The sequence below is a fragment of the Nyctibius grandis genome, chromosome Z, assembly GCF_013368605.1.
Source record: "Nyctibius grandis isolate bNycGra1 chromosome Z, bNycGra1.pri, whole genome shotgun sequence".
NCBI classification, from domain to species: Eukaryota; Metazoa; Chordata; class Aves; order Nyctibiiformes; family Nyctibiidae; genus Nyctibius; species Nyctibius grandis.
Genome location: NC_090695.1, coordinates 8,637,373 through 8,664,332, shown reverse-complemented (window position 1 = coordinate 8,664,332; position 26,960 = coordinate 8,637,373). Strand labels below are relative to the sequence as shown.

General features: G+C 56.8%; 1 protein-coding gene across 3 annotated transcripts in view; it reads right to left on the bottom strand.

Moving 5' to 3' along the window:
- Window positions 1-929: 929 nt before the first annotated feature.
- The window catches only part of CNTFR (ciliary neurotrophic factor receptor), a 215,123-nt gene continuing 189,092 nt past the window's right edge, over window positions 930-26,960 (bottom strand). For 2 of the 3 annotated variants that reach the window (XM_068423190.1, XM_068423188.1), the window contains 6 exons: window positions 25,556-25,673; window positions 24,544-24,710; window positions 16,692-16,855; window positions 5,020-5,200; window positions 3,109-3,253; window positions 930-2,171 (listed from right to left, as the gene is read on the bottom strand). In XM_068423190.1, coding sequence (XP_068279291.1) covers window position 2,171; window positions 3,109-3,253; window positions 5,020-5,200; window positions 16,692-16,855; window positions 24,544-24,710; window positions 25,556-25,673 — 776 coding nt within the window. In that variant the 3' untranslated portion in view covers window positions 930-2,170. Of the gene's footprint in view, window positions 2,172-3,107; window positions 3,254-5,019; window positions 5,201-16,691; window positions 16,856-24,543; window positions 24,711-25,555; window positions 25,674-26,960 lie in introns of those variants that run through there. The other variant, XM_068423189.1, reaches the window with a different exon arrangement.

The following is a 26,960-nucleotide window of genomic DNA, read 5'->3' as shown; positions in this document are numbered from 1 at the left end:
AGCCCCGGCATGGCGAAAATCATAGCGAGCGCCTGGTGGGAGCTAGCGACCAGCTTGGTGCTACCTTCAGGATTTGCAGAGCCAGGGTTGTGGCTACTTCACCTCCATCCACCCATCTTTCCATCCATCCACACATGCATCCATCCATCCATCCATCCATCTATCCATCCACCCACCTCCCAACTGGAGAGCTGCTGATGGGTCACTGGGCAGGAAATTTTCTTAAAAAACAAGCCTTTTTTTTTCCCCTGGGATGAGCTGCAGCTCGATGACATCTCCGCTCCAGTTGGTGCTCACAAGCAAGGCACATGGGGATAGGCCAGACCTCACACAGTGTCCTTTGCTGCGCCCATTACCCCCGTGCCGGATCCATGTGAGCCCTGCCCTGATGTAAGTTTAATTTAGAGCATCTGGGCCAGTGGCATTTTCCTAATGTGAAATTATTAATCAGACAAGGAAAGTGCATTAATTGGGACTACATGGCATCTCCAGCCTTCAGGCTGCAGCGGGGCGCAGGCAGGTGTCCGTCCTCCTGCCTGCCTGAGAGGTGTCAGGGTGCAGCCAGAGCTTGGGACACATGGGATTCCCGAGAGCCTGTGAACGCTCTCGGGACATGTGGCACCTTCCCCATCACAGAGTGGGTGCCATGTGGGGTTGTGACAACCATCCCCTTTATATCATCGAGGGTTTCCAGGGGTAGCCACCCCCCTTGCACCTTCTCAGGATGTCCCGAAGGCCAGGTTTTGGGTCCCCCCACCCCCTGGGGAGATGATGCTATGGGCTCAAGCCCTGGGGAAGGCTCCAAGGTGCCTGTGTCCTCCCCACTACCACCCCCACGTCCTCCCCATCGCAGCCAGCACCACGTAAGGGAGCAGGCAGCTGAACCCACCCGCTCCAGCCGGAGGGGAAATAACACCCAGAGCTGCCAGTCATCATGAAATGATCATTTAATGAAGACCGTCTCTCCTGGTGCGCGTGTGTGTCCATGTGTGCGTTGTCTCTGTGTGAGCTTTTTTTTTATCCCCTCTATTGATTACTCTTTTTTTTTTTGTTTCTTTTTTTTTTTTATATATATACATCTATAAAAAATTCAAATACAGCATGTCAACAGTTGGAATACTAGGATGTACGGTATTAAATACTGCGCTTGGGTCTGGGCAGGGGCAAGAGGAGCTGTCTTTACAAAACAGGGCTTGGGGCAGGACAGGGAGGAGAGCAGAGCAGGCACGGGGACAGCAGGGGACAGCGGGGACAGCGGGGGACAGGTCTGCAGGGCTCCAGCTCTAAAGGCAACAGCAGAGCTATTCTGCTTTTGTTGGAGAACGAGACAAAGATGTGAACGGGGGCGATTCCCTGTATCCAACATGGTTAAAAGTTTGTGGGTGATGTGGGGATGGGGTTCAGGGTGGCGAAGGCTCCTGTGGGGTGCTGGGGTGGAGGGGGGGGAGCTGGAGGGGCAGCTCCCCTGGGTGCTTGGCACGGGGCGGGGGGGTTTTATCGGTGTTTCCTTTCCTTTTTTTCCCATTAAAACCCTGCCAGCTCCCTGCTCCCCACCACACTTCTGAAAGCCACCAGTTCTTCCTTCCATCATCCCCTTGGAGGGGACCAAGACCCCCCTACCCGCACACCCCTCCAGCTTTGCCACGTGGTCAAGAGCTCGGGGGAGCAAGTCCGGTCCTTGGGGAACCCCCTTCTGCCATAGTGGGGTACACAGCTGGGAGCATCATTCCCCTCACCACCACCCCCCCCAGTTTCCTATCCCCTTTTTTCGGTGCACCGTCACGCTCCCTGTCACCCGTGTGGGCGGCGGGGCGGCGGGCACGTCTTTGGCGTGGGGGGGGTTAGCTGTATGAGCGGGGTCCTCGGCTGCGGCACGGTGCCTGGGCTCGCTTCGCCTTGCTGGGGAAAGGGGGACGGGGATGGGGGGCGGGGACGAGTGCATCTCCTCGCTCCGGGCTGGGAGAGGATTTCGTGGCTCCCCAGGGGACGGCGGCAGCTCTGTCCTCCTCCGAAGTGATGGCGAGAAGCGTGATACATCCTCAACGTGTGCAAAATCGAAGAGATAAGATACTCAACCCGGGACGGGGGGTGGCGGGCATGGGGGGGTGGTGGCGGTGGTGGGCGGTGGGAAGGCGTCTGCGCTGGGCTGCGACGGACGGACAGACGGGGATCTGCGAGTGGGGAGGAGAGGGGTCACTGGTCCTGCTCCACGCTTAGCTGTGCCCGGCCACCGAGGGGACATGCTGAACAGAATTTGGCCTTTTTCCACAGGGGAATTCACCCCTTCCCAGAAGCCAGGTGCCCAAACCCGTCACCTCGACCTCCTCCTCCCAGGGCTGGACCCTGCCCATCCACCCCTGGCTGCGTGCCACCGTCTCTCCCATCACCACCGCTAATGTCACACGTGGAGATGACGCAGCTGCAGGGGAGCAAAGGACCCCGCACCCACGGGAGCTGCCTTGCGATGGCTCCTCCTTGGGCACCGAAGGACAGGTGGCACGTCCTTTATTCCCCAAAGTGACACACATGGCTGCTGCCAGGATTGACACCCCAGTCTTTGGGCAGCGTGGGTACAGTGAAAGGGCATGGGGGGGATGACCCATGAGACAGCAGCCCTGGCCTGGGGAGGAACAGGCCATGTTGGGGCTCTCCAGGCTGCCAGCTGCATTCTAAGCCAAACCAAGCACATTTTTGAGATGCATCTTTGAATTTTCTGATTTTGGACAATTTTTGTTCCATCACTACTCAAAGGCCTTAGATTTCCACATCGTTTCCTTTCCTCTTGAGAAAACAGCAGTGGAGAGCGGGGAGGTCTGCTAAGAACAAGGCATCAACGACCCACCCCTTCGTAGACTTTGTGGAAAATGTTTGAAAAGCCATTTTTGAGATCTCCACCAGAACCCCCAATCTGGAAGAGCAGCCAGATTTGGTGCATTTACAAAAAACTGCAAGAAAAACCCAAATGGCTCATTCCCAATGCCCTTCACCCACAGCCTGACTGAAGCATCCTCTTCCCAACCACAGTGAAGCCCCTGGGGTCCCCATATACCTGCCCCCTCCCAGCAACCACATCCCATCTCTTACACCCCCAGTTTGGGAGATACTCACTAAATAAAGAGGACACCATAGGCAGCCAAGACCAGTCCAGCTGTCCAACACACTGCCACGGCTCCGCTGCCCACCACGGCCCCCTTGTCGCAGATCTTGGTGGTGGGGGGTGGCATGAAGGAGGAGGTGCTAGCGCTTGTTGTCTCTGCAGGGAGGGAGAGTGGATGGTAAGGGGAGACGGGTGCCTCAGATATGTCCCTTAGGGGCAGCCCTGCTCCCTGCCCCGAGGGGGACACAGCACTGTCCCATCCCCAAATTGCCCCTCTCACTGCCATGCTACACTAGGGATGAGCGGGGGGGCTGGGATGATGAGCCAGGGGATGGTGTGGTCCATGAGACTTTCCCTGCTCTGACACTAGACCTACTGCTCGGAGATGCTTGCACCACCAGGCAGAGCTGGGCATCCCTCCCGTCCCCATCCTGCCCAGCCAGGCCGCTCTGTGCATCAGCTCTGTGGGGATTTTGGCTAAGAAGTCATGATGACATGGCCACAAGTGCTCAGCAGAGAGCATCCCCCACCCACGGAATGGCCCAGACATGGCCGCGGCTGCTGGGCTGGCTCGCAGGGCTCGTCCTCGGGTTGTCTGTCCCTACAGAGGGCTGCAGGATTGCAGGGAGGGCTTGGGTGGGCATTGAGGCTGGGGCAGCTTTGGTCACAACCAGAGGGACTCAGAGTGCCCCCAGCCAGCCAGTGTCTGAGGAATGCTGGGGAACATAGAGGGTCTGTCTCGGCGTCTTTCAGACTCCACTGAGGTGTCACGGCAAGGCTCAGCCCTGGAGCCGGGGTGTCCCACATCGGCCTTGCATGGCTGCAGCCAGCTGCATGCACAGGGACACGTGTGTGAGGGGTACACATGTGAGGGACACGTGTGTGCCTGCACGGGGAGCAGGCAGGTGCTGCTGGAAGCGGTATTTGCATTTAGCATGACGCAGGTGGGTATAGAAGCAAACGCGAAACCCTGACGCCATCACTGCTGCAAGGTGAGCAAGGGTTTACCCCCCTGGGCATGAGGGGCTGAAAATCCCTGCTGCTGCCCTGCTGGGTGCTGTTTCTGCAAGGGAGGGTGTCCCCGTGTAGGAGGCACCTCCACCTGCCGACAGCGGGGCTTGCACCTACCGCGTCCCCACGCAGGGAGCATCACCAGGGTCTGCACGGGTTCGCGCAGGGCTCTGGCAGCAAACAGCTTGCAGGCACGTGCTGGGGTCTGTGTGCACGGCGGGGGAGCTCGGAGGGTGGGGGCACTGAGCACCCCCTCCCCACACGCACATCTGGCCAGCTCACACGCGCGGCCACGACTAGCAGCGTGGTCCCCACCTGCCTGCACACCAGTGCTTCCCCCCGCCCCGCCACCGGTGCCAGCCGGGGGAACGGGCACAGGGTCCGCTCCAGCCCTTCTGGGAAACGGAGGGCTGATAACGCCCATTTGGACACGGTCCCAGCTCCTTCCTAGAAACAGAGGCTTGTTAACTTTGTGGCTTTTATTTCGAATTGGCATCACTCCGAGTCGTCGTGAGGGGTCAGAGGTGTGGAGGGGGTAGGACTGGAGAGGGAGGGCTGGAGGGAGGCAGTGCTCCAGGAATAGTAGTAGTAGTAGTAATAATAATAATAATAATAAAAACCCTCAACCACCAGCTTTGTTGTCACCCTGCAAGCGTCCTGGCGAGGAGGATGCCGGAGCCAGGTCAGCTGAGTCAGCACCCCTTGGGCCACGGTTGCACCTACTGCCAGGGCCATGGGTGGGGGGCAAAGTGTAGGGTGAAGGGCTGCAGCTGCCTCAGGTGCTAGGGGAAATCTCCTTGGGTGGGGATGAAACTTGCTTGGAGCTGGACTTGGGGGGACCCTCAGCCAGGACCCCTGGGTTCCCCCCCACTGCGGGCACAGCCTGTCTGTACTGGGAAGGGGGCTCTCACCTGTGACCTGGGCCTCCGTGGTGAGATGCTTGGGCTCCTCCGTCCAAGGGGTGGCATGGACGGCCACGCTCCAGTCACTCCACGTGCCAATGTCGTTGTCTTTGGCGGCCACCTGGATGATGTACTCCTTGCCAGCATAGGCATCCGTGATGGTATGTGATGTCCCGTCCGACAGCTCGACCTGCAGGCAGCAGTGGGGAGGGGAGGGCGGTCAGAGGAACCTCCAGCACCAGGAGGTGTCAGACGATCAGTGTGTTTAGCTCAGCTACAAGATGATAATGAGACTTTCGCAGCACTTTGGGAAGCGCTACAGGGTTTTGGGCAGAGGCATGAGCTCAGGACAGGGATGCAGGGGGAGAATGCTCCAGCTGCAGCTAAGCCACCAGTCTGGTGAGACCCTGTCCCGCTCCCAAACCCGTGGTGCCGGAGCAGAGCAGCTTCCTCTAGAGGTCACCAGAAACCAGCAGATGTGCGGGCAGGCTCTGCTGGGACGTGTTGGGGTGGCTGGGGTGTGTGCACACATGCTTTCTGGGCATCACTGCCAGTGCTGGGAGGAGGCTTCCCCCACCAGTCACCTCTGGCCACCCTGCTCCTGTGCCTGCTGGCATCTCACAAGCTTGGCTCGCATCCCTTGGGCAAGAATCAAGCCATGTCCAGCCATCTTTCCTAGAAAAATTCCCTCTGTCCCGTTGTCACTGCTGACTGGGACACAGGAGGTCCTGCTGCTGGTGCAATGGTTTAACCCCAGACTGTGTGCACACCTTCCGGGGATCTCTGATCCACTCTGAGCTTGTCTCGAGGACAGGGGGATGCAGGTGCTCGGCAGAAATGCACCGCCAGTGCACAGCCACCAGTGAGCAAACACACCTGTCTGACAGAGTAGGAGGGCTCAACACCCAAGTGACCTTCCAGGGATGGAGCCAGGCTTGGTCTCAGGGTCCTGAGGGCACAGAGGGGACCAGGGCAGTAGCATCCTGCAGAGGTTACATGGGAGATCATCCTCCACCCAGTCTCTGAGGCTGAGGAGCAACACGCTGCCCGCTTCATTCCCCTGCTGTGCTGCCTGTGCCTGGCATGGGGAGGACACGGGGCACCCTTTGTCCTTCCCGCGTGCCCTGTCTGACACAAACCACCTTCTCTCCAGGCGCATGTTGATAATAAAGATGCTAGGGGGATGAGGGATAGTGCAGGTCTGATGCAGCCCATCTGCGAGCACCAGTGCCCAGCCAGAGGCTCATGCTCGAGCAGAACAAGCGGCACTTCGTGGGTGGGGGGAACTTCATGGTGCAACCCATGTGGGGTCCTCCACGTCTCCCCAGCCACCCAGAAGGTCAGGCACAGGATCCTACTGCCCTGGGCAGCACCAACAGCTGAGTTTTATTAAGAACTCAGTTCAATGACAGGAGCAAGATGGAGTCGAAAACTTCTGCCTGGTCCTTGATCACATCCCGAAGCCCACAGAGAGAAAAGCTGCACCATTGGGTTGCCTGGGCCAATGCACCTGTGGGATGAGGCTGCCCTGGCACTGTGGCTTTACACACACAGGGATGGTGTGCACACCAGGGACGTGTGTGACGGCCCGGCCAGCGGCTGGCGTGGTTAATCTCATCACCCCGCTGCTTGCAGGGGTACTTGAAAAGCAGGAACCCACCCTGAGAAAAACCCAGCCGTTTTCCAGTCCCCCTGATACAGCACGTGCAACACCCCAGCACAGATTTAATCCCTTTGGCACACCAACTGCGGACCCCCTTGGCTTTTACAGCTGCTCTGGGGGGTCACTAGCAGGGAGGGGGGCACTTTTGCTGTCCGTCTCACCGCTGCAGATTTTGGGGCTGGATAGAGGGAGGCTGAGTCCTGCCTCCCCTCACACCACCAACTCAGGGCTGACACCCATAGCGCCGGCAGGATGCAAACAGGGGATGCTGGTGGTTTCACTGCAGGGCTTGTGCCTAAGCTGAGAACTGCCTAAGCCCTAAACCACCATTAGCCAAAGCACTGGGACAACTGGTGCCCAAGTCCATCCCTACCATCCAGGGGACAACTTCCCACCGTGCCACGGGTCTCACCATCAGGTCTGACCCGTTAGCACAGGGGCAGCTACTCCGGGTGTCCACCAAGGGGGTCTGAGGTCAGAGCCTGGCTGGACAGAGACTGGTGTGGGAAGCAGATGAGCCCAGTGACCCCAGTGGGGCTTTGTACAGGGTCTCCCTGGGTCTCCAGCACACCAAAGAGGCTGACAGCCAGCCCTGGGGTCACAGGTGCTGCCTCTTGTCCAGATAATGGAGTCAGGCTTAGAGCAGTCCTGTTTAGCAGCTTGCAGGTCTCCAGCACAGTCTATACCAGTGGGGTGCCCAGCCCATCCTGCAGGAAAAGGATTTTGGACCATTTCACTTATGGGATAGATGAAAACTGAAATCCTGTGAGGTCCAGGCAGAAGGGAGGATGGGGAAAAGAAGATGAGGAGGATGCCAGTCCCTCCTGCAGGACACGGCTGTGCATCCTCCAGCCCACGGGGGAGTCTTGGCTGAGACCCACCTCACCAACCCCACCAAGCTCCAGCCTTGCTCAGCCCAGGACCAAAACCTGAGCTGGATCAGGGTCCTCGGAGGTGATGGGCTCTTGGCACCCACCGCTGCACCCAGCAGAGCTGAGGAGACAACTTTTGCACCCTATTCTCATAGAGACATGTGTTCATGGCCCAGGCACCCAGGGCTGGGTAGGCAGGAGAGGAGACCCACCAGGCTGTGAATCACCTGGCCCGTGCAAAGCACCACGCTTGGCAGGGCACTTCCCTGCAGCCCCACAGCACGGTGAGGCTGTCGTTGCCACCCAGACCCTGGGATTCATGCCTCTGCCACCAGCTCCGGTCACTGCTCGCAGGCATGCTGCCTGCAGGCACAGCAGGACGGGATGCACGTCCAGCACCGTGCATCCCACAGCGGGGACCTGCCTGGATGGGATCAGCCCAGGGCCGTTCAGTGGCACCCACCAATGTGGACAGCAATGCCAATGTGATCAAGCTCAATTAATTCCTAATGACAATTAAATTAAATGAAACCTTGCTGGGTGAGCTGCCAGCCCCCACAAAGCCTGTTCCTCCCAGCTTGGCCTGTGCTGGGCTGGGGGTGCCTTGGAAGCAGGGAATGAGCACAGGGCTCGGAAAGATGCCGGGGTTATCCAGCTGGTGTGTGGGTGTCTCTAGGTCTTTCAGCATCCTCCAAGCCCCCCGGCTGCTCCCTGAGCCCCGCAGCAAGCCTGCTGCAGGCAGGCCAGCCCTGCTGAGGTCCCACTGGCCTGGCCAGGCTGCTGCTCCATCTGGAGCGTTTTCTCCAGCCCAAAGAGCCCTCCCGGCTGAGCGCTTCCCCTTGGGAGCAATTCCTGCCTCTCCCCAGCCACAGCCAGCCTGCAGCTGAGTGTTTGCAGATGGGGCATCGCAGGCACAACGGGGCCAAGGATATGTCTTGCCTGGGGGGAATGTTCCCCCAGGACCCAGGCTGGAGGACCTTCCTTGTAGGACCTGGGAGGATGCTGCCTTAAGCTCCTCTTTAGACAGCAGACAAAAAGAGAAGGCATAGACGACAGCGTCCATCTCTCCCCACACATGATATCTGCATGCAGCACTTCTGAGCTGGGCAACCAGGGGACACATCCAACATTTGCCGTGGTGGGTGAGAAAGTCCCTGGGTGGGTGCCCATGGCTCAGTGCAGAAGCGCAGCAGCAGATGGGAAAGCACAGGGGGACTGGGTCCAACTGGGCGTAGGCAGGGAGAGCCGCAGTGGGGGGATGCTGGGGAGGTCGTGGGGGGACGGATGGACACACAGCATCAAAGGCAGAGGGAGAAATTCCTTAATCCGCGTCCCCGCCACACAGAGACAAAAGTTGGAGGAAGGCTGCGCATGGTAATTTTTTTGGCTGTCTGCGTGTCGCTGCCTGCCTTTGTGCACCTGCCAAAAGTCACTCTGGCTGGCTGCGAAGCGCTGCCCAGATTAATGAGGGATCAGTAGCCAGTGCAATGCAGAGCTATTAGCATTGCAAAAAAAAAAAAGAGAGAAATGAAAAAAAGCCCTTGAACTCAGTAATTCAGCCGACAGCTTGCTGAGGACAGCGTGGGCTGGGATCCCACTCCCTGCCATGGCCACATACCCCCATCAGCTTGCTTGGAAAGATAACGGGGCTGCCGAGAGATGGCCAGTGCCCACCCACAGCCCCAAGACAGCCAGGGCAGGTGGAGGGGAGGATTTCCCAGCGCTTGGCTTTCCCCTTGTCCATGCTGGTCCCCCCTGCCCATGTGCTGCAGGGCTGGGGACACCCACATGAGCCATCCACACCAACAGTGGACATCCACACGTGCCCTCGTCCCAGCCTCTGCCCGCAGACTGGTGGCACTGCCCTGCAGTGCTCGGCATGTCAGGAGGTAAGGAAGCCACTGCCCTCCCCGGGCTCCCCCAACTCCCGCTGCCCCCAGCCCACCCTGCCAGGGTGCCCCGGCAGTAAAAAAGGTCACTGTGCTCTCTTCCCACCCAGGCTCTTCTCCCGGTCCAGCACGACCAGGTAACAATTACTTGCGAGCAGGGTGATGCACAGACAGGTCTGAAGCCCAGATGGCCTCTGGAAAGGGGATGGGGGGGGAAAGAAAAGCCCAACCCTCCCTGCCCCAGCAGCTGGGCTGGGGGCTGGTGCATGTTGGAAGGAGCGGAGGGGGAGAAGGGGGGGATCAGATGCCTCCTTCTCTGCATCCCACATGAAAATGTGTTTGCCGTCTCCCCCGTGGCGGCCGTGGCTCTGCTTTCCATTCCTTGACACCTCCCGCTCCCCGGCACAGCTCCCAGCGCAGGAAGGGGGTGCTCCGCTGCCGGGAGGCTGGCAATGCGGGGATGGGGGGCTGGCACCCCTCAGTCCCACGGCAGGGATGCACCACTGCTGTGCATGCCAGGACAGAGACCACACACCTGTCCCAGGTGTGGCATCGAGCCTGGATGAGCCTGCCTTCCCCAAAATAAAAGGAGCACCCCGGCTACGGTAGAGTGAAGCTGATCTGCTCACACAGCCTGTGCCACCCACAGAAAGTGGGGGGACGCAGGAGGAAACCCCTTCCAAGAGCACAGCCCAGGTCTGCTGTGCATCTCACATCCTCGCAGCCTCCTCCACCTCTGGATGCTCCCCGGGTTATCCTGGATAATGGGGGAAATGGGAACTGGGAGGGGGACGGGGCACCCCAGCGGGCTCCATCTCACAGCCTCTTTTCCCTGCAGCACATGGCCAGATCCTGCCACCTGGCTGCAATGAGCTTTGCAAGGACTCATGCTACACAAGCAGCTGCTGTTTCAGGTGCCTTCAGATTGCAGGGGGATCCCAGGCAGGTTCCCACACGCCCCGGGGAACAGGCTAAACCAACAGCAGGAGTCACCCCCAAGCAAGCTGCCTCGCCACTGGCAAGCGCAGGAGGGTCGCTGCGAACAGCCGCTGCAGCCCGCGAAAAGATGACGCCAAGCGGAAAAGAAATGTTTTGCTTTTTCCCTTTCAAAGCCACGTCTGGAGAGCAAATAGGTCTGACATTCATTACTAATAAACGAGCCTCCAAATACCTCCTCCTTCCGCAGCGCCGCAGGAATCAGTCGGGCTAACCCCAGACAAAACTTTCTGCCCAGACTCTGGAATAACTAAAAGGTCGGGGAAAGTGAATGACACCCCTGTTATTCTCTGCCAGCTGGGTAGTGGAGGAGCCCAGCAGGGTCTGAGCCGCGGTCTCTGCTCTCACCCCCACCCAAAAAGGCTGCTGTGCTGCTGCTGCGTGCAGCTCAGCCCTGCTGCCGGCCTGCGGGGACGAGTTATCGCAGGGCTGGGCTGTGTCACACCAGATGCGGCTGAACGGCTCCCTTCTGGCTTGAAATAAAGAGCGTCTTTGAAAGCGGAGCTGTAAGCTCGTTCATAACAGGACTCTCTCTCCGGATGCACCATCCCCTCCTTCCAAGTGACAACTGGCAGAGCTCGCTGTCCCTTGCGGCTGTGGGGAGGATGGGATCAGGGGTGCTGAGGGCGCTCAGCACCAGCTCTAACCCTGCCCAGCACTGGCGTTTGGTACCCACGGATGCATTTACCGTGCTGATTCAGCGGGCTGGGGGTGAAAGCAGACGGGTGCAGCTTGTGCGTGGGCACCGCGGGGCACGGGCACCTGCCTGGCATGGTCTGCATGCGGGCAGGGAAAGCTCAGCTTGCCGGTGCCGTCCTACCTGCGTGTGGCTGTATGGGCACGCGGGTGAGCACGGGCACAGGGGTGAGTGCTCTGCTGCCCAGTGGCACCTTTACGGCTGCCATTGGAGGCCTGATCCTGCCGGGCGCTCAGTACTTTTAGGTCATTAGCAGTTCCCAAGGGGGCTGAGAGCACCCAGACAGTGCCAGCCAAGAGTCCCCAACCCGTCTCTGTCCCTGGAGCTAGTGGTGGGCGGAAAAGGTGATTTCTGAGCATTTCCCACCCCCATCCTCCTCTGAGGCACCCTCTGCTCCAGCCCTGCCTGTCCCACCGAGCGACACTACCACAGCCTCAACATTTTCCTCCCACCTATTACTTCTTTTTTTTTTTTCTCTTTCTTTTTTAATCACTGACTTTGCAGCCGGGAGGGGATGGGAGAGAAGTGCCGCAATAAAAGCTACCAGGCGTGAAGCTGTAACCCAGCTCGCTCAGGGTGACCTCCCCGCCAAGGCTGCCCCGCAGAGAGGGGGAGCGCAGGCAAAGGCAACAGAGGCGCAGGGGGATGCTGCAAAGTGACATTGCCGCCGCGCTGGCGGGGACGCAGCTGCGGCAGGCGGTGGCACTGATTGCCTTCCCCAGCTCCATCCCTCCCCCCTGCCCAGTTGCAGGCACGATACGCATTAGCACACGCTTTCAGGTTATTTCAGGCTGCCCCAAGGCAGGAGCTTCCAGAGACAGCCTGTGGGATTCACCTATTTGACCAAAAAACGTTGATTTGCCTTGGAAGATCAACCTGAGCCCACCCTGGCAGCCACTCCAGACACATGAGTGTCCCAGAGGACCATGCCCACCCTACACCAACAAACCCAACCACTAAATATTTGGCAATATCCCCAAATTGCCTGCTTCTGTCCCCAAAACCCCATCATTTGCCTGGATCGGAGCTGCTCAGTAGCAGAGCTGGCACAGACACCTGCATTGAGGGCTCTGCGGCCCCAGCTCCTAAAATCCCATGATGGTGGGAGCACCTCTGCTTGCTTTTCCAAAGAAGGAGGTTTCCAGCCTTTGCAAATGCTCACGGATGTGGCTCTAATGCTTCCAAAACAGAAGAGGAAGGAGAGAACCCAACCACATTATTAGCTTTAAATATCTCATGACCTTTTACTGCAAATCTCAAGATCTGAGGCGCAGCCTGCCTCATGGTTCGTTAACATTTCATGTTGTCAGCGCGGCCAATGGGTTCAATTAGACTTTGCGACGGCATCTGCAAATTGCTGGCAACCCACCGGAGGAAATCCTCCCTCGGCCTGGCCACCAGCTTTGACGCTGCTTAAGAAATACCTTCTGAGCCTTGCCGTGCTCCTGGGACGTGCACCGAGCTGGTCAGTGCTCAGTGCATGACAGCTCCCTCACAAGTTGGGAAAAGGGGAGATCCTGATCCAGCAAATGTTACGGGGTGGGAGAAAATTGTGTGCAAGACCTGCCCTGGGCTCCCCAAAGATGCTCGGGTCAGTGCCTGGCCACCCGCCCGCATCTAGGGGTGAGCGTGCAGGCGTGCTTGCGGGGAGATCGCATGTGTGAGTGTGGCGACCGCTGCTGTTGTGAGTTAACTGAAGGAGCCTTTAAAACCAGAAACAGGCTATTAGCAATCCATTAGGAAAGGGTATCCAGTTCCAGCCTAGGTAAGCCATTAGAGGAACATCTGAGAGCATTAGGAGAGCTCGCTTGGGGCCAGGATGGGGCTATAAAACAGAAGAGGAAACCACGCTAATCTGGCTTGAATTACAAACTTAAAAGCAGGAGAAAAATAAAGGATACCCTAAACATTTAATGTTTTATATTTAGGAGACAGAAGGGGAGATTCTGCCAAAAGGAGAGAATAAAAAACCTGTTTCGGCTACAAATATCCCATCTCTCTTCTGGCAGCAGAGAAACCACCAGCCCCTCTTCCAGAAAGGGAGGAGCATGACTTCAAAGTCGCTTGAGTTTCAGAGCGAGCTCGGTGCTGGTGGGGTGGAGGGGAGTCAGTGGCCACCCGATGTGACACGATGTGACACAGCCGCGTCCTGAACAGCCGGGAAATGCCCGTTCCCAGGTTCAAGGGAGCTGCCGCGAGGCGACATGATGGTGCAAGGAGCATCTGGCATGCGCCCCGCGGCACGCTCACGTGGAAACTCATCATCGTCATCTCTCCACGATAATAATTCCCAGAGCACATTATCATGATTCCCAGAGCAAACTGCAACACGAGAGCTGCTGAGCAGCCTGAGCGGAAAGGAGCTGCTCAGCCGGGGAAAGGGAGTGCAAGTGGCACGCTGGGGCTCACATCCACCTCTGCAAAGTGCTGGGAAGGGGGTGAGGGTGTCCTCCTGGCTCTGGGAAGGCCCCAGGTACTGCTTCATGGTGGAGGATGCTTGGGCCAAGCGTCGCCCTGCTCCCTCTGGGGGAAAACTGCATTTATGGCTAGCTTGTGCAGCGGCGGTCTCGATAAGATCCACCGCTCCTGCCACGGATGGCTTCATCTTCTGGTGCCAAGCCCTGGCATTATTAAAATCCTGAAAGGAAGAGCCTAGGAGAAAGCAGACGCTGATTGAATCAGGCCCTATGGTATTCGACAGCTCAACATCCATCTGATCCTATTAGTGCTCATTCGGTCCTGCCTGCCGAGGTGCTGTGCATAAATCAGACCCTGCAAAGATAATGGGAGGCAGAGGGGAGAAAGGGGAGATGCTTCTTCTGCCAAGAAACGCCATGTGTGAGCGAGGCCTGCATGGATATTCCTCGCTCTGGGCAGCCTCCGGTGCTCCCTTGTGGGTTTGCTCCCGCAGGGCTGCCAAGGGGGTGCCAGGAGATGCTTAAAACCCACAGCCAGTGTGTGGGTGGGTTTGCCATGAGGAGGCAGGGACGGGGCTCAGCGTGGGGACCTTGGGCACACAGGGATGTGCCAGAGCATGAGGTGGCCCAGCTCCTCTTGGCTGCTGGTGGAAACTTCTCCTCTCCCTGCTGGGATCCCAAGCTGCCCCGTCGTCAGCAAGCAGGTTGTGCGCTGTAACTTTTCCATGCTGGCAGCCAGTGGGGACACCAAGAACCAAGACAGGGAGCAGCTTGCGGCAGGAGACCTTCACCTCAGCAAGAACTAAGACACTCCCATGCAAGCGTGGCATGCATGAACACTGCATCCTTTCTCAGGGCGCTTGTCCCTTCGAGGAGAGACCCAACACCACCATCGCAGGACGAGCTGGATGGCTGAGCTAGGCTTGGCCCTGCCAAACCGTGTCTTTCCCTCTCGTGGCTGGATTTAGGGGAATGGGGACACCCCCGAAGACGCCAACAAGCAATAGGTCAAGCAAAGCAGAGCTCAGCGTGGCTTGGGCATGCTCCCAGCACGCTGGCATCGGCTGGGTTCATTTTTGGGTGCAAACTCCTGCATTTGCAAGGCAACCAGCTAGGCTGAGCAGGCTGAGCATGCCAGGGGGTCTGGGGTGGGGGCAGCTCCTGCTACTGCAGTGCTGCCATCCCCTGGTGTTTGGGAGCTGATTGAATTAGGCTTCGCAAATAATTCATCTGATGAATAGTGGCAGTTTTCCTCAAATCACCCACAAATCAGATTTTTCATTACCCAGCCGGCGGGGCAGGGAGTTGGAAAACAAGGCTGGTACCTCACTCGCTGAATGCTTGCACTGGCTCACCAAGCAAATTATTCCACAAACACACTTCTCCATCAGCCAATGACAGGGAAAATGTACCTTGCAAGGGGATATTGATTAAAAGTGGTACCCAGGACTGCTGTGCTCTCCCAGGATGCTCGGAGATGAGCCCTTCCCAGCTCTCCTTGCACCTACTGTGAGGGCTGGTACCTTGAGCTCTCTCCACAGCTCAGGGTATCTTTAAATAGGAGAAATCAAGTTTTTACTGCCCTAAAACTGCCTTTTCCAGCCAGGGTGACCCTGCCACCAGTGTTGCCAGCACCTCCATGTATTTCCCACCATCGCTGCCTGCCCAAGAGCACTGATGGAGAGGCCACACCGTCCCTTCGGAGGACCTGCAGTGAGGGAACTGGCACAGCTTGACCCCGTGAATATGATACCTAATACCCAGTGATGGAGGGACCAGCCACCCTGAAGATGTCGAGGCAGGAGGCAGCTCACTGGCTCTCCCACCACTTTTGGGTGCAAACCCCTGCACTTGCAGGGTGCTTGGCTGAATCAGGTTGTGGCAGGGTGAAAACATCAGCTTTTTTCCACAATAGTTTCACACCTTGAAAAAACTGACATTGTGTTTGGTATTTCCCATTAATTCTTCCCCCATTTTTTCACAGCTTCTACAATTTGAGTATTTGTCCCACAAGAGAAAAAAAAACATCCACAGCAAACCAACATCCGAACTCCACCTCTGCTTTCTTACCCCTCAGGATGCTCTGCGGATGCTCTCCCGCTCCCAGGAGGGAAGCGAAGGGCAAAGAGACGAGCAGGAAAGCCCTCTCCCAACCTTCCTCTGATTTTCAAAGCCATCAGCAAATGCTTCAATCTGAAACTCAACCTGTGGCGCTGCCTCACGAAAAATCCCAACCAATGCAAAAAGAAAAAGTCACCGAGACACCGACGTCTTGCAGAGACACGAGCAAAGCCTCCCATCCCCTCTCTCAGCTGTTGCTCTCCCCAAGACAAGCCAGCTGGCAGAAAAACCTCCCTTGGCTCCACGGCTCAGGTGACTTCCCTGGGGACTGGGTGCTGCCTCCTATTTGTCTTTTTTTTTGTTTGGGCAAAATGCTTTATCAAGCAAAGCACCTCACTGGCTTTCGACTGGCAGAGCTCGGCGCAGAGGGGATGCTGGATGAGCCGTGCCAGCGTAGCAGCACCTCTCCGAGAGCGGCAGATCACTTTCCTTCACAAGCTGAGCATGCAAGTAGCACACAGAGGAAGAAAAAAGAAGCAGCCCGTTTGTTATCTTCCTGCAGCTAACAAATGAAATCTGTCCTCCAGGCTGCCAAGGATCTCACTGACTACTTTTTTTTTTTTTTTAAGGAACAAGAAATAAAAGTAAGAAATACGATAACATCGCCGCAATCTCCCTGTGACTGTGCTGCGAGTTACGGCGAGTGGTATTTTATCTTCAGTTCAAAATCTAAATGTGGCAGAGGCGCATTTAAATGTGGTGACATTTATACTTTAAATGCCTTTTACATCTCATTGGCAGGTTTTATACAGAACATATGTATGGAAAGCAGATAGGGGCCGTGGATGAAAATGCGGAGTGGGGAGAGCCTGCAGAGCCATTTGTAGGCAGAATGCGAGTTAAAAGAAAGACGGAGAGGAAGAGAGAAGGGAGGGGGGAGAGAGAGGGAGAGGAAAAGCATCTGGGTTGCCTGGGCAGTAAGTAGACGTTTATTTTGGTCCCCGACCACTTGTTCCCAGTGTAACTTGTTCCCAGACACCAGCTCCCCCTGCTCCCTTCCGCCCCGGCCAGCTCAGCATCACTTACATGTTGCCACTGGTCCAGGATGAGGGGCCGATAGCGCAGGAAGAACTTGAGTGGGAAAGACTCCGGGTCGGGCCACGATGAGGGGTTTTGCCACGACACCTCCAGCCTCCGAGGGTTATTGGGTACAGGTTTGGCCACCACGCTCTCCGGAGGGTCTGGCTTTACTGGAAGAGAAGAGGGTGGCTGGTAAAGCTTTGCACGTGGCATACTTCCTTACACCCCTCGGCATAGCTGGCCAGGCTCTGCGCTGTGTGCTTTTCACGGGGAGCAGCCAACACACAGAGCATCCTTCTCCCAAAGTAATCAGACGCAAATCACCTTTTCTTGTCCAGGTCAGTAGTACCACTGTCCTGGCTCAAAACAACCACCATCAAGGAGGTGTCAGTGCTGGAGACACACAGAAACAACTTGGCCAGAGCAGAGAGCATCCCTCTCCCCACGTCTACCTGGCTCATGGTGAGGAGCCCACCAAGCCCAAATCCTGCACTTTCCTCGCACCTCCTGATTTCTGTTTAAACATTTAAACCCATTTACCTTGCAGTAACATGGCAGAGTTTGGCCCCTGGATTTAGGGCTGGGGTTTTGGGGATTCAAAGCACTGGCACGTCATATTTGCCAAGGGCGAAGGATCGCCGTGGTCACCTTCCACCCCAAGTATCTCTCTCTCAGCCCTGCTCTACTTTTGCGATATGGAGATATTTTATATCTACCTGATGAGTATTTCAAGAATATACTAATTGGCTGTGAGCTATGTAACGTGCTTTGAAGTTACAGCTGCTTTTAGGGTGCTGGGAGCAAATCACAGACAGGCTGTGATGAACGGCACTGCCCATTGCAGATGGAGCCTTGCTCCACGCCAAGGGTTTGCTCAACTCCCAACAGCTCAAAGTCCCAATTTGCAATAGCAAAGCTACAAAAAGATCAAGATTTGGGTATATCCACACTTCTCATTTTGTCACGGCCAGGAAGGAGATGGGCACAGGGAGAGGGGCACAAGGCTGTGCCTGGGGTGGAACAGGGCTCTCTGTCCGCTCTAAGAATAGCAACGCACATGAGTCTTCATGTCCCGGGAGGGCTCTTACCCCCCGTCCAAAGTCCACATGGAGACCAATGGATCCCTCCTGGCCTGAAAATCACTGGATTGAGTAATGGTCCCCTGGCTCTGACCACCTCGAGCAGCAGCTTGTGAAGGTGCCAACATCAAACTCCACTCCCACGCATGGAGGAGGGATGCTGGGGCCATGGGGAGTGCCTCTCTACCTGGCAGAGCTCCTGTCCCTCACTCAGAAGTCTTCTCCATGCTGACCCCAGGGGTTCACCTGGGATGTGATGTCCACACAGGGGCTTCACTTCCTCTGGGACAGGAAGGAGGTGGTGGTGGCGAGTGAGCTGCTCCCTCGCTAGCTTGCCTGCCTGCAGTCCTGCCCTATGCACAAAGGGCATCTCTCCCTCTGCTTGAAGCTGTATGGGACCATGCGCTGATGTGGGGCCAGTCTGCTGCAAGTGGAGTCGTGCGTGTGCTGTTCGCTCCCATCTCTGCTCCAGGATGATGGTAGCATCGCACCAACTGTCCCCAGGAAGACACCTTCCCTGCACCACCACCACTTGCTCTTCTTAGGAGAAACCAGCCTGTGATGCTTTCTAACCCGCTTTCTTGGCTATGGGTGAGGCAGAGGGAGGCCACTGAAATGAAGCCACAGCCCAACCACCTTGGTGGGGACCCAGAATTAGCCCTGTTCCCACTGAGACATAGCCCACCACCACCTCCCTCTCCCCAGCCCTCCTGCTCAGCACCCTGGCACATACCCTGCTGCAGTCCTCCTTCACCTTCACCACCACCCCGACAGCCTCTCACAGAATCAATGAGGTTGGAAGAGACCTCTGGGATCATCGAGTCCAACCATTACCCTGACACCACCCTGTCAACTAGACCATGGCACTAAGTGCCATGTCCAGGCTTTTCTTAAATACCTCCAGACATGGTGACTCCACCACCTCCCCGGGCAGCCTGTTCCAATGTCTAATGACTCCTTCTGAGAAGAAATTCTTCCTAATGTCCAACCTGAACCTCCCCTGGCGAAGCTTGAGGCTGTGTCCTCTTGTCCTATCGCTAGCTGCCTGGGAGATGAGGCTGACTCCCACTCCACTACCACCTCCCTTCAGGTAGTGCTGCGGCGAGTGCAAGGAGAGCTGGACAGCTTCCTCCATCCCCACTGCACCTGGAGCTCAGAGGATGCTCCTGGAGGCTTGGGGAGCGGCTGGTGAGTAAGCACCCATGGGCCTGACCAGGGGTGCCCAGTGCCACCTCCCGGCTCCTACTGACCCCTCTCTGCATCAGAATGGGACACCATTTTCCATTTACAGCTTTATCCTCGGCAGGAGGGATGACTTGCTGGGGCTGCGCCGTGCTGAGCTACTCCAGATGGCTGTGCAATTCCTCCGCTCGCTTCAAATCCCCGGGCTCGGGCTGGACATCAGCTTCCATCGACAGGGACTTGGAGTCCAAATGCGTACGGAAAAGTATAAATCCAGCGCTGGCTCGGCGGGCTCAGTTTGCAAAACAAAAGTCTGTACGGCTGAACGAATGCAGATGACTGCGAACTGCGGCTCTGCAGCGAGGAAGTGGGAAGGAAAGCAGCGGGCTGGGGACGGACGCGATGGGATACCGCCTGGGGTAACGCAGGGAGCCTGGCCCTGCTTTTTGGCGTGCCAGCCTGGAGCCAGGGCACAGGGATACTTAAATGCAGTTGTGCCAGGCAGGGCACATGTGCTTGGGCAGCAATGAGAGATGTTGCTGCGGTGGGTTGGAGGGAAGCAAAAAAAAAAATGTGCCCTGATGGTGAGGTGGGAGTCATCTGCCCGTGTCGCAGGGATGTGACCCCCAGCTCCATTCCTCTGGGTTGGAGACTGTCCCTGGTGTGCAGGGGAGGGCTGCCCTGGCTCCGAGCGCAGCAGAGCCCAGCCATCAAAGGGGGCTGCGCTCCTGGCTGTGACGAGCCTTCTAATGGTGCTGCGGGTTAATGGGAAAACCAGCAGTCCCTGCTACCTCCCCATGTGTACCCCTGTCCGTGGGACTCCTGCCCAGGCTAGAAAGTGCAGCAGGGCCAGCCTCTGCAAAAGCACAAAGCCAAAACTGTTCCTGCCACGTCCCTCCAAGGCGGTGCGGATGTGAGAGCCCTGAGAGGGGACGGCACCTCCGGCAGCTGGTCCAGCAAGGACAGACCTACCTCTCTTAGGACAGACCTCACTACGCTGTGCTCATCATGGGAAACATCAGGGCCGGTCCTGCAGGGGCCAGCTGAGGAGTGAGGGGAGATGGGCTGCGTCCAGCTCCCCAATTTCTATGTGACCTTGAGGGAGCCCTTTATCCTCTGCAGCCTCCCGGGTCCCTGCTCCGCAGACGGGGACGAGCGATCCTCCTTCCCCAGCCTTTGTCTGCCTCCATTTAGCCCTTACATGGCGAGGCAGGGGCTGTCTGGCTGTACATCAGCCAGCATAATAGAGCCCTGTCCTCGGCGAGGGCCTGCAGGCAGTAATGTAATAAAAGCAATAATAGTAATAATAATAATGGACGACGGGCATTAGGCTGAGTACTGGTTAAGCGGCTACAAAACCAGATGTAATATTATCCCGCAGAGCTGAGGGAGCATCTCCAGACATTCCTGGGAAGGGGACTTGGCCGGGAGGCAGCTCACAGCTCTTCCCGCTTGGTTTTCGGCTGCTGCATCCGAGCGAGGGCTTGGCATGCAGGGAGAGCCGCAGAGAGCGGCTCTTCATGAGGGCTCTGCACGCTCACGCTTAAGCTATCCGTCTTTAGCTATCCGTCACCCCCGGCTGTTGTTAGACACATCTCCAAATGAAGCCTGCGGTTTAGAAAGGCAGCTGAGACCCCGCAGCACGGAGGGGCCCGTCGCCCATCCCATCTCTCCAACGAGCACTAAAATGGATCCCTCGCGGCCGTTAAATATCCCCTGGCATTTTCCACGAGCGGAGGGATATTAAACTCCATGTCTTAGCCAAATGTCAGTCTAGGTAATTTAATTCTGCCTCCCTAAGTAGTATGAATTGAACTGACCTTCTGCCTAGGCAACTGTATACCCATGTTCAGAGAATCTGAATTTTGTACAGACACAGGCACGTTTGTCCTCACGCAGCCCCCTCCGAGATGCTCTGCGTCTTAATCACCCCAGAGCTGGAGCTGGGAGGATCAAACAATCTTCCCAAGGTCTCACAAGGGATGGGTGGCAAATCTGGGGAATGCACCCATGCCTGCAAGGCCCCGTCCAAGGCTGCCTTCCTCCTTTTAATGCTGTGGATCTTCCCCTGCTGATTTGCCCCAGGCTCACATAAGGAGAAAGGAGCCGAGGCGGGATGCCAGCGTTGCTGTGTGGTGGTGATGTCCCTGCTTTCCTGGGGGATGCACGTGCTGGCTACCTAGTTCTTGTGCTGAAACACAAGTGAGGAAGGTGGGGCTGTGTCCTGGAAGGCCATAAATGTCCCCACTCTGCCCCAGTCATCACGAGGCAGGTGCACAGCTCCTGACACACCACCTCACTCCTCCCTGGCACCTTTCTCTGCCTCCAAGCCCTCTCCTCTCCACCTTCTCCAGCCCCTTTCCCACCTCCTCCTGCCTTGGGCTGGAGCCCTGATGTCTGCAAGGCTTTGCAGAGCCTTGCCCTCCCCACGCTCACCTTTATTAATATCAATACGTTTGCAGAAGACGTAATTATGAAAACAATTTCCAGGAGTGAGACTGGGAGGAAGGCAGCCCGGATCTCCTACCGATGAGAGAGGGGGGCCAGAGGGCTGGGAAACTTCTCCCCGTCATCACTGACAATGGAAATGCAGAGCGACCCCTCACAGCTGGCTGCTAATAACCAGCACGGCACGACCGCCAGCAAGGCATGGGCTCGGGATAGCAAAAGAAAGTACCCGTCATTTTCCACTCAATTAGAGCCCATCTTCCGAGCGGCTGGGGAAGGGATTTTCTGCTGGGGGCTCCAGGGAGGAAGGGGAGAGGAAGCAAAACCAAAGGAGGTCTCTCCTTCCCAGGGGGCTTTTTGTGTTTGCCCAGGCTGGGTGGGTGGTCTGGCTCAGCAGCGGGTCTGCTGCCGGCTGAGCCGGCAGCGGGAGGGAGAGCTGCTGGCCCCACGCTGCTCTCCCGTTGGCTTCAGGCTGCTCTGTCCCCAACAGGGCACGAGTTCGAGGCTTCACACCCAGGGTTTAACCGCCACGCGGAAGGTGTGATGGTTTCCTCTAGACTAAGCGGAAAACACAAGGCAGGCTTTGACACCCCCAGCCCCAGGATTTTAGGAGCAGATCACACAGTTGCTGGCTGACACCGTCTCTCCACTTTAGCAGGAGGCATGCACGTGTCGCAACGCTCCCACGCAGCATTCTTCCAACGAGCTGATGCGATGGCTTCGTCTTGAGCCATAGGTTTTTCCACCCCTCCATCTAGCAAAGCGAAACCCAGCACAACTTCCAAGATGGGATCTCAGCTCAGCTGATGCTGGTGGAGATCCCCACGGAACCTACTGGGTGCTAGATCCACACCGCTAGATCCATGCTGGGACCCAGCCCTGGGCTTGCAGCCGCAGAGGAGAGAGCCAGAAGAGACACTGAAATACAGAAGCTTCTGCAAGGAGAGCAAGCAACCAGGGGCAAAATTGCCTGGCAAAATACGCTATCGCAGTGTACTTGTTTTAATTGGAATCACCGGGACGGCACAAGGAGAAGCTCCGTTCAGGGTAGGTGGCTGTTGATGGGTGGCAGCTGGGTTCATCCCGTAATGACTCCGCTAAGCCTGTAGACTGCCTGCTTGAACACTCAATCACCACCGTGTCTATGCTTCTCACGCACAGTGGCCGTACCAAATCCTGAAGAGGAGAGTTTCATAGATGAACAGAACATGGAGATTTTAAGGTCAATAGATACTGAAATGTTTATGGGAGCAGGCTGGCTCTGGGGTGCAGGACACAGCCCTTCGTATCAGCACTGGGCCATCACCCCTTCCCCGAGTGCCATCCTGGAGGGTGCTGGAGCATCTGTCAGGTGGTGCCAGGGGGTCTCACCTCCCACCGCAACCGCCGGGACGTGGCCAAGCACCCTGCGCTGCTCCAGGCGCTCTTGCAAGAGGAAGCAATATTGCACCATGCTAATGGCTGGCCTGGGGCAGCGCCGGCCTCCACTCACCGCTCCTCCGACCCGGGCTGAGTTCAAACTCCTGGGCTGGGTCCGGCTTGTGCTGATGCCAGGATGCCCGGGGCTCACAGCTGGGTGTTCTTCCCAGGGGGTTTGCCCTTGTGTGCTGGACGGAGGGCCAGATGTTTGGGAAGCCAGGCAGGGCATGGGTGGGATGCAAATGTTACAGGACAATGCCCTGAACTCCTGCAGGAGGGAATGCAAGGAACTTGGAAAATGCAGCTTAATTGCTGCCCTGGGCCCCACAGGATGGAGGTTACCTTCATTTTTAAGGAGTGTATCTTCCACAAACACAACAATTTCCATTTAAAGGCACCCAAGTGACTGAAACTCCACCGCTTCCCTGCTAAGCTCCTTGCCTTGTAATCAACGTTTGCAAGGCACCGACGAATACAAGCTTCGGGTATGGGTTGCGGCCGCAGGGACACGGCAGGACAGTCCCTGCTCCAAAATAACTTCCCCACTCTGTTCAGACCTGGCACCTTGTTTCTTGTTTGATGTTTTCCAGGATTTGGGGTAGAAAGGGAAAATCTGGGATAGCAGTGGAGCTCCTCTTCTTGTACCCTGGCACTTCCAGCTGCTCAGGACTGGCACATGCAGCACATCAAAGGCAAAGACTGACTGCTGGCTGTACTTCAAGGATTCATTTATTTGTTTTTCTGGTCCAGTAATTGCCACATGTAACCAGCAAATTGTTTTTCGACGTGTTCCTGAACTCTATTCTCTCCATTTTTCCTGTTCTTTGAGGATGGGCAGTCTTGTCAGGCACTGGCTGTAATCTGTCTTTGGCTGGTGGCAAAAGCGCTGTGCCCGGCTCCTTGCTTTACTGTGCTTGGCACCGAATTGCCCAGTCCATGCTGGTCCTTCACAGTCGGAGAAGCATCTGCACCATGGGTCTGGACACAGCCAGGCAGCTTCCCTGTGGCACAGTTGGCAGCACGGACACCCTGGCCCCCAGAGCCCGCTGCTCCCTGTCACACATTGCACAGCATCCACTGCCCAGATGGGGCAGTGAAGAGGTGCAAAGCGGGGAACAGGGTTTTTAGGAGCATGTTAGGTAAGGGTTGGTGGAGGATGACTTTGGGAGGGCTTTATCCTGCCTAGGGATGGGGGCAAGAGGATGGGAAATTTCGATTTCTCATCTAATCCTAATACCCGTGACTCTGCTTCCAGCACAAACACCAAACCTCTCTTTTAGGAATGCTCAGAGGGGCCAGAATGGCAATGCCATTTGGACCACATCAGTTCCACAGCCCTCTGGCCTGGGACATGGCAGCCGTTTCCTCAGCCCCCAAGCAGGGAGCAGCTCAGCAACTACAGGAGACCTGGAACACTGGCGATGGGACCAGGCAGGGCACCAGGCCACTGATGGGACCAGCATGAGGGATGCCTGTGGGCATCCTGCCTAGCTCCCCGAGGATGCTCAGGTGCCAGCACCAGTTACAGCAGGGACAGAAGAATCAGGGGAGGCATGATGAGGATGCCAGGGTGGCTCAGACCCCAGCTCCATCTCATACATGGTTAAGCAGAGGCTCCACTTGAGAACCTGCCTCTTCCCTGACCCGTCGCTCTGGCGGGCGATGCTGCGTGCAGAGCAAGCCAACCCCAACACCGTCTCGGAGAGGCCAGTTGCTTCCGCGGAAGTTACCTATGGCGAACTCGTCAAAGGTGACAGTGGTGGAGTTTTTGCCCAGAGCATTCGTGACTGTCAGAGTCACCTTGTACTTCACCGTCGAGAAGAGCTGGAGGTATCTGATGTGACACCTGTTTTTGGGAAAGACATCCTTCTCGCAGACCATCTCTCTCGTGCCGTGTCTGGAAAGCAGGGGTGAGAAAAGCCGTTACCTACAGAGCAGTGCTCAGGGTGAGGATGCACCCGTGCTGCTGGAGGCAGAAGGAGCAGTGCTGCGTCCCCACTCTGCCCACAGTCTCCGTGCAGCAGCCCCTGTCGCAGCCAAAGAGATGCTTTCCTCCTGCCAGGGAATTTTGCAGGCTCACGTGTGGAAATTTTGCAAGCTCGTGTGTGTGATGTTTTATCCTAAGCCTGCACAGAGACTGCAGTGAGTGTCCTCACGCCAGCCCCAAGAAAAGCATGAGACCCTGCTGGGGCTGGGGTTGGCTCTGTCCCTCCTGTGACAGGAACAGCATCTCCTTTCTGCTGGTGACACAAGCCCCAGAAGATAATGCATGGCACCACCCTGTATAAGGGCTATGCCAGGACCTGGGCACAGGGTGGGGGACGATGCCATGCCATGGCCAGTTGTAGGTGAGGGACACTGCTGCTACCTGACCACAGCCAGCGTACAGCAGAAGGGAGCATGGCTATGCCAAATGCACCAAAAAACAGTGGGTACAACCTCCACTGTGGACAAGTGGTGCAGAGAGGATGGACTCGGGGAGCATGGAAAGGGGACCTGGCAGCTGCGGACTTTCCTGGTCCCCTCTGGGGAAACTGGAACTTTCTTGGGACAAAGCCCCACTGCCCAGCATCCAGTTTGGATGTCCCTGGCGCATCGTCCCCAGGCCCACTTTTGAGACACCGATCCCATACGCTCAGCACAGGTCAGACCAGGTCCCAAGACTTCATGGCACTACTTGGGACCTGCTCCAGGCTGCAGGGACAAAACCTCTCGCTGTGCCCTGCCCTGCCAGGCACTTACATGACAGAGATGTTGAAGGAGTTGGGGATGTAGGTGGGAGCAGACAGGTGCCAGCTGCAGTAGAAACCCTTCGGGTAGTTGTTGGATCGGCACATCAGCACTGGCTCCTTCGGGGGCACTGCCAGGGAAAGAAAAAGAGCAATTAGCCATGGAGGTGAGATTACCACCAGGTCCTGAACAAGGGGACATCCCTCCACCCTCAACTGCTGCCAGCTCAAGGTCGGGGGACACAGTTTGCACAGGGAGCCTGGTCTGTGTTCATCAGCTGCTTGAAGCATCTGGGGGCCTTTGTGCCATGTCTGCTGCTGAGGTCCCCTAAGAGACCTTACCTCGGCCTGGGCTGCGCACAGCAGCTCACCTTCTCTCCCAGCAGCTCACCAGCTCTAAGGAGAGAAGGGGTGGCAGAGGAGGTTGGCAGGTACTGGGGAAAATTGTCTTCAAGGCTGCTACAGAGATGTTGCTGATGGGGAGGAGGTGCCACTTTCCTGACCGCATTAAGCTACAGCGCTCAGGGCCTTCTCTGCCACATCCCTGGGGAGCGATAAACTTCTTGTTGAGGGATGATCCTCCAGAAGACCAGAGGTCCTCAAAGGGAGGAAGAAGGACTGCTTATGGCAAGATGAGGAGGAACAACATGAAATCAGCAGAGGAGGACTGCAGGAGTTCAGCTCTGCAGGAGGACTGGTGGAGTTAACCCTCTCAGCAGCAGGGCAGAGCATCCCATCCAAGGGCCGTGCCTCCCAAGAGACACGGAGGCAACCGCCGATGGGAGGAGAGCACGCAGCGAGGAGCAGCCTACCTCTGGCCTCGTCAGCCAGTCCTAGAGGTTAGAGGCAGAAGTTTTTAAACACAAACAAGCGTTCACACTGCTCTGGGCTTTCCCGGGCATATGTGCACGCTGTGATCTTTGCAGGAGCACAGCCAGAGCTGCAGGAAGACTCTGCAAAATGCCGAGGGCCAGTGCGTGTGGGAGGATGAGATGTGATACCCTTCAGCTGACAAATTTTTGCCCTTGTAGGCTGGTAAAAACCTTATCTGAACTGACACTGAAGTCAACTCCTCTTGGTACCTGGACACTTGCATTGCAAAGAGCAGAGTTTGGCTCTAACTGGAGCACCTTGGCACAGTACCTTGACATAAAACACACTCCCTGGGCTGGATGTGCAGCAGGATTCCCTCAGAAAGGCTGCCTGAACCTGTAGCAGTCCCTCTTTCCCTTCCTTCATTATCCTGCATCCCCACGCATCCACCCGGGATGTCCCAGGACATGCTCTTAGAATCATAGAATCATAGAATCAGTTTGGTTGGAAAAGACCTTTCACGGAGTCACAGACTGGTTGGGGTTGGAAGGGACCTCTGGAGATCATCTAGTCCAATCCCCTGCCAAAGCAGGTTCACACAGAGC